Raw genomic sequence first — 7,283 nt, 5'->3', positions numbered from 1 at the left:
AATATAATTAAACTGAATTTATTGAAAGAAAAGGAGGTCAGTAAGCTTGGGAAATAAGATTATGGTGGAATAATGTATATAAAGTAAATTTGGCTTCAATTCTTTCAATTTCTATCACTTTGCCTTCTTTCCAACCACAAAAATACAAGTCAACATAATGAATGAATGAATGAGCTGAGCAGTGAGCAATTCAAATCGAATTGGCCCAACCCATTCCCATTATGAAGCCCTATAAATGGAAATCCAAGCGAAGAGAGCAATCGCATGACGACCTGATTTTTTTTATTATTTTTATTTTTCCCACTGCCAATGGCCTTATTATTCTCTCTCTCTGGGGTAAGCCCGTGCCTGCGGCAACACCAACTCCTGGCGTTGCCAAGCCCACGCGCCACCCATTCAACGCCGCCGCCACTCTTCCACAATCGCCGCTTCTTCCCGTCGTTCGCCTCCAATCCCAGCGCATGTCTCGGTCGCTCCCCGGCGGCTAGTCCCGGCCGCCCCCCGCCTCCTCCGCCTGAATCTGATCCACCTACCGGAAACCATCCCTCCCCCTCCGCAGGTGCGCCTCTTTTAACGTTGTCTATATTCTTTAATTTCATTACATGTCTGTAGATATGTAAATCGGAATAGATTGTTATGTGTTTTAGGGTTATTGACCGTGGATTGTCTAATTGTTGTGAAGTTGCATAAATTTTTGGTTATAGGTGCATTCTTGTGAATTTATGGTGAGATTATCGCTGTTGTTTCCAAAATTGATGTTTTTGAGGCTGTGAATGGTGGAAGTATGTTAATTTTTTTAATAGGAATTTGAAATTTTGGTTTCGGGGAGGATGTGGATAAGCTTCAGTGTTGCTTAAAGATAGAATATGTTAAGCGAAATGTGTTTAGGTTTTCATTGATCAATTTTTTCCAGTATTTTTCATCTTTGTTCAGTTAGACATTTGGTTCGTGGTGGTTTAGTTGACAACTGAAGCCATCTTATTGCTTTGTGGACAAGAAGGTAGCTATTGGAGTTGTGTGAGATCACTCTTGAGCCTTTGGTTAAGTAATTCCTGTTTAGTAAGCATTAGGATGGATACTCAGTCGGTGATTATGTAATCAAACCTGCATATCTGCTTGTATGATCTCTGGTGTCGTGGCAAAGTTTAAGCTTTCATATTTTCTGGTGATTCCTTGTTATGTGCACGAGAATGTTTTTCCACCAAAGGATCAACAAACACGATACAATGAAAATTAAAAATCTCTTTAGGACCTCATTTTTAATTGCAAAATCTGAACTCTTGCATTTTTTATCAACTTTCACTGTAATAACCTGTGCTTTCTGCTAGTAATGAACATGTCATTTTGGGCTCAAGGAAGCATCTCTAAATGCAATTAGTACTTTGCCTTCATCACAACTTAAAAGTATTTAAACAGTAACATAATTTGGAGAAATAATTAAAACTATATACATTCATAAATGACAGTAATAGCACTAATATTAAATATGAATTAAGCATTATTATCAGTATGGATGATCAGAACCTTGCAGATTATTAAGAAAATATTTGAATCATCATCTAAACCCACCCTATCACCATCCTCTTCTAGCCTCCACCCTGACGCCCAAACCTAGAGATTAGAATATGAAGATGCAATACTTCTTCCTTTGGCTATATCTATAATAGATCCAAAATTATAAGAGGCTTTGCTGAAAGATTTATTTTGGTAAGCCATTTCACATATCTGTACTATAGATCCAAACTATTAGTGTCCTGTGATGAGATTTGCAGAAGTGCTAAGTAAAAACCTGAACTGCTTAGGATTCACCAACCCAACTTTCTCCTTGCCTTCGCAAATTTCTCTGAAATCCTCCTCACTGCTGTTGGCAATCACTACTGCTACACAAAACACACACCAATGGACATGTGGCGGGATTGTACTGCTGGTGCTGTACTTGGGTGCAAAAGTGTGGTATATATGATAGCAAGATTGAAAACAAGAATGAACTCACAATAGTTGATATCAATTGTTTTATTGACAGATGTTTGGATGTGAAATTCAATTACTTAAATACTTGAATGATGTTTGGATATAGTTTGCAGAGAATGGCTATGAATTGTGTTGAAATTATTTAGTTGGTGGTGAATTCCATTGAGTGGGACATGAATTTGGTTTTGTAGCTTGTTATGGCGGACTGTTAGCTCTGAGTTTGGTCAGGAGAGAGGAGAGAAAATAGCAGTCATGTAGACTTGTAGTGGATGGCAGGTTATGCAGGTTGGTTTCGCAATATCAACTATGTGATGGAACATGACCATATCAAGGATTTTCACTCACTGCCATCTCATGAAACTTTTTCATATGAAAATAATGTTGGAACTTTATCTTAGCTAGAAGGTTGTGTAATGGTGTGCATCCGATGTGAAATTTTCTACATTGTTATTTTGCATGAATTTGTATTGCAATATGACCTTCAAAAGTCAATTGACATTATAAATGCGTGCCACCGACCTCAACATGGTTGGGATAAAGTGCAGTTGATGATGATGAAAGAGGAGTCAAAGAAGGGAGAGTATTAGGCGATGCAGCTATGGTAGTTGTGGCTGAAATGGGGAAAAGTGGAAAGAGGGAGTAGGAACAAATCTGATGTCCTGGGATTTGATTGCTGGTATGGTTCATCTTGTTGAAACACATGGATAACTTGGTTAATTGGCTAAAACAATTGCTTACCTTTTTAATCACTTGCAGAAACCAAAGTTAATGGAGACTAACCAAAAACACAAAGATTTGAGGGCATAATTTAATAATTTGTAAAACCTAAAATTTACAAAACAGCCCTGTCATAGTGGCTACCTAGCGAAACCCCAAACTAAATGTGAAAATGATACTGAAGCTCAATTTATTATATGCCCCAAATATTTGGAGTGCAATATTCATAATTTTCAGAAATTGAGTCCTTGTGGGTATAAGTCTTTATTCCTTGTTACAGCATCTTTTCTTGTTTGTACTCAGCAAGATGGAGAAGGTACTCATCTGAGTGATTCACTACTTGGCGAATAATTCATTAGTTGAATCGGTAGTTGTTCCCCATTCTTGTACCTGGCAATTATTGTTATTGCTATTCCTGTTATTACTGTTATTATGATTCTTGGTATTATTTTGACAACCTTAGATTTAAGGAAATTCATATCCTTACGGAAATTATGTTATAAAAAAATGCAACCATAAAGTTGGATTATTATGGACAAGACTTTAAAGGATGAGGTAGTTAACGTGAAGAGGTTGGGAGATCGATAGTTAAAATTGTTTTAGGAGAAGAGACATTGTGCGCATGCTATAATGAGAAAAATCCAAAGATGTGTATTTTGTCTAGAAAGGAGGCAAAGAAGATAAGCCAGTGAAGCAAGTTAAAAAATTTACAAAAATCTGTACCAAAAGAAAATTGCAAAGCAAAAAAAAGAAAAAAAACTTTAAATATGAAAGAGATATATATGAGCTAGTTAAAACAAGAGAGAAAAATAAAAAATTTGAGCAAGTGAAATACATCAAAGACAAAAACTAAAACATGTTGGTACATGAGGAGGTGATCATGGAGAGATGAAAGGAGTATATTTTTTTAGTTAGTCAATGTGTGGAAAAAATAAATGTTTCATTGTAATATGTCTGTAATTCTGTGGAAAAAAAAAGAATTACATGTGCTATAGATATATTTGTTCAATTGAAGCGAAATAGTTGGAGTGAATAACATCTTGATAGAAACATAAAAACGCATAGAAGAAGAAGGCATCATATGGCTATAACAATTTGATATGATTGTTAAATCTTTTTTTGGTAAGTGACGTGATTGTTAAATCAAAGAAGATGCTTGATCACTGAAGAAAAAGTACTCTAGCGCTAATGGAAATTACAAAAATAGAGGAGATGTGTGAAGTTCGGAAAATTATATAAGGATCAAACTAATGAGCCATACTGTGAAAGTTTAAGATAGGGTGATTAAGCAAAAGTTAAGAAGAAATATTAAGGTCTTTGAAAATTAATTTAGTTTTATGCCTAGTAGATCAATAACAGAAACTATCTACTTATTGGTGTGTTTGTGGAAAGTTCTAAAGATAAATATAAAGATACACATGGTGTTAATAAACTTGGAAAAATCCTATGATAAAGCTTCTAAAGAAGTTTTGTGGAGGGTTTTGAAAAAAAGATGGTTCAAGTTATTTATAAAGAGGTTATTAAAGAGATGTATCATTAAGTAAAAATTTGCATTAAGGACCTGCAGAGAAGATATTGTATTTTCTCAATTACTATTAGGTTATATTAAAGATTTGCACAAAGCCTTATTTCTTTGCACTAGTGATGAATGGACTCTCACAAAGCATATTCAAGAAGAGGTTTCTTGGTGGATGATATTATTATGATTAATAAGATAAAATAACGTATGAATACAAGCTCGAATTATGGAGGGGCACCTTAGAATGAATTAGTTGAATACCTAATATATTAAATGTAAGTTTAGTGAAAATAGAACTCAGTATGATATTGTGTTGAAACTTGAAAATCAAGTTATTCCAAGAAAAGACTAATTCAGATATCTTGAATCAATTGTTCAAAAATGAGAGACTATTAAGGACGGTTCTTACAAAACTAAGACATGATTTTTAAAGTGGAGAAATAATTTCAGCATTTATTCGGTTTTAGAATCTCTTTAAAACTAAAAGAAATGTTTTATTGCATGGTTATAATATTATGCTATGGTTCAAAATGTTGGAATGTTAAGAATTAATATATGCAACACATAAACATAACTAAGATGAGGATGATATGGTGGATTTGCAACCATCAAAAAATGATAGAATTTGGAAATGAGATTATCTAAAAAAAGTTTCAGTAGTGCCTTATGAAGATAAAATGTGTAACATGATTAAGATGGTTTGAAAATGTAGAAAGAAGACTAATGGACATATATTTAAGGAGGATTGATAGAGTGGAAGAAGTTGGCAAATCAAAGAAAGGGGGGAAAAAAAAAAAGGCTTGCGGGAAACTGTTAGGTATAATTATGACCTTGGGTAGAGATGATTGGAATTATACCTTGGATAGAGATGATTGGACAGCTAGAATTACATCTAGTTGACCCTACCTGTGGAATTAAGCTTTGGCTGATGATATTAATGATGAAAAAATGCAACAAAATATAATTTGTTGTTGACAATTTTGCAATTATGACGCATTTGGTGGATGTTTTTCCTTTCGATGTCATTAAAAAATCATGTCATTTTATATGAAAATTCTATTTAATTTTTTTACATATTATTTTCCTAGTTGTAAACATTTGGTTTGACTGCTAAAAATGCTCCGGAGCAATTATTGAACCAACAAACTGTTGTTTAAAAGAAAAAAGAGGTTTTCTGGGAACTGGTTTTACAGCAAATTTAGCATTCACTCCCTTCTTTGAAAACTAATTGATTGGGACAAAGATATGTACTCAAGGACAATAGCTAACCAGCTTCCTTGCTTATGTTACTGGTGTGCAATTTGAATTCTGTAAGAATTCCGTAATTGAGTTCCATTAATTGGTGGCATCTAATCCTTTGACCATCTTCATGCTAGTCTTTGATTTTAATCGAATTTTTGGAGGAGAGATGGGAGCTCGATAATGGGACTCCATCTATTTAATAGCCAATTCAAATACTATGCTTGTTTCTACTTGACAGGTTGGAAAGTATTATGTTCTCCTGTTTGATGCAATCTCTTTAGTTGCAAAGTTGTTCATTCTCATTGCCATTTGGCTTCACAGTTATGCATGGTAGAATTAGGAACACCACTGGTGATCTTAATTTATGTACTGTATACACATCAGTTGTTCTTTCCTCTCTCCAAGATAATGCTAAATACGAGTTTGGTTTGCTGAGTCGGGCATCATATCTGTCCACATCACCCAAGGTGAGGGTGTGTGATAGCTGCCCTGCCCAAGTTAATCTGTCAATTGTGGCTGTCCAGTGCATCGATGCTTTGCCCAGCCCATGCCCGTGCCCATTTTTGATAGTTGAGTTTTTTCACTGGCCTCACCATTGTTTGTTTTTGGACATCCAGGAAGTTCTGCGACTTTTCAAGATACCGTAAGGATATTCTTTGCCGTTCTTTTCTGGATGTCTCTGTTCTTCTGGTCGTCAATATGGGACGGAAGAAACAATGGTAGGCGGGGCAAAGGATCGCGATTTAGAAGATAGCAGCTCATCAACTGAAGCAACTAGCCCTTGTATAGAATTAGGACAACAGTCTTAGAACATGTACATGTTACATGCAGATTCAGATAAATGTCATATGTCCCAGTGTTGGCATGCCTTGGTTAACTTTTCATGGTATTAGTTATATTCAGCTTAATGATGATATATACAAAAACTATATTTCCATTCACAAAATGACGTCGCATACTCTTTTGTTGCTAGAGGTGATACAATTTTTCCTTTTGTTTTGTTGGCGAGGTGATGCCACTCTTTTTGTTTTTGTTTTGCTTGGGGCGCTCCCCAAAAGCCTGTAAATGCTTGTAGTCTCTGCTTGTGGATTCTCAGCCTGCTTAAAGTTAATATCATATCCAATAATTTTGTGACTGCAACTTGCAACGCAAATTGCAGGTATTATTTGAATATGTTGCTCACTTCGTCCCTAACCTAACCCCATATCCTCTTCCTCTACCTTGCTCTATGCCGTGGAGACTGGAGAGGTATAAATATTAAACTCCACCTTGCCCCCCAAGACCAGGCCAAACCCACAATAAACAGGCTATAAGCGAGCAGAGGGCAAGCTCCTCACTGTTCACTGTGCTTGCTACTAGGTATATTTTTTGGGTTTGGGTAATGGGCCTAAAATGGGAAGTGGGCTATGAGTAATAGGTTTTTATATATCTATCTATCATATTAAATATACAAATATCATATACAGTGTGTGAATTCTGTTAAACTTTTTTTTTTTATTTTTAAAATACTTTTTACTATCTTATTTAAAAAATAATTATATTTACAAGATTTGAACTTGCTACATTTTCAAATTTATAATGAACTTGTGATCAATTGATTACTATATCAAAATTTAGTTTATTTAAAATGTTGCTTAAAATAAGTAAAAACTAAACTACAACTTTTAAGTTCTATCCAATAAATTTGTATTTAAATTTTTTTATTCGTTTATTTGAATGTACATAGCATGAGCCACCCTTCTAGACCATTCTGTTTGATAATTATATTTATGTTATTTTTCTTTTGATATAAAAGTGTTAACTTTTGTATGCCCATATAATATAATTTTATTTC

General features: G+C 34.6%; 1 protein-coding gene across 1 annotated transcript; it reads left to right on the top strand.

Moving 5' to 3' along the window:
• The first annotated feature begins 233 nt into the window (after window positions 1-233).
• On the top strand, window positions 234-6,395 carry LOC127790713 (uncharacterized). Its single transcript, XM_052320330.1, has 2 exons — window positions 234-559; window positions 6,067-6,395. The coding sequence occupies exons 1-2, from the start codon at window positions 310-312 to the stop codon at window positions 6,201-6,203; spliced, it is 387 nt and encodes a 128-aa protein (XP_052176290.1). The 5' UTR covers window positions 234-309; the 3' UTR covers window positions 6,204-6,395.
• The last annotated feature ends 888 nt before the right edge of the window (window positions 6,396-7,283 follow it).

Source organism: Diospyros lotus, chromosome 14 (assembly GCF_014633365.1).
Source record: "Diospyros lotus cultivar Yz01 chromosome 14, ASM1463336v1, whole genome shotgun sequence".
Classification (NCBI taxonomy): domain Eukaryota; kingdom Viridiplantae; phylum Streptophyta; class Magnoliopsida; order Ericales; family Ebenaceae; genus Diospyros; species Diospyros lotus.
Note: the sequence above shows the minus strand (reverse complement) of the source record. Positions and strands in the feature narration are given on the sequence as shown.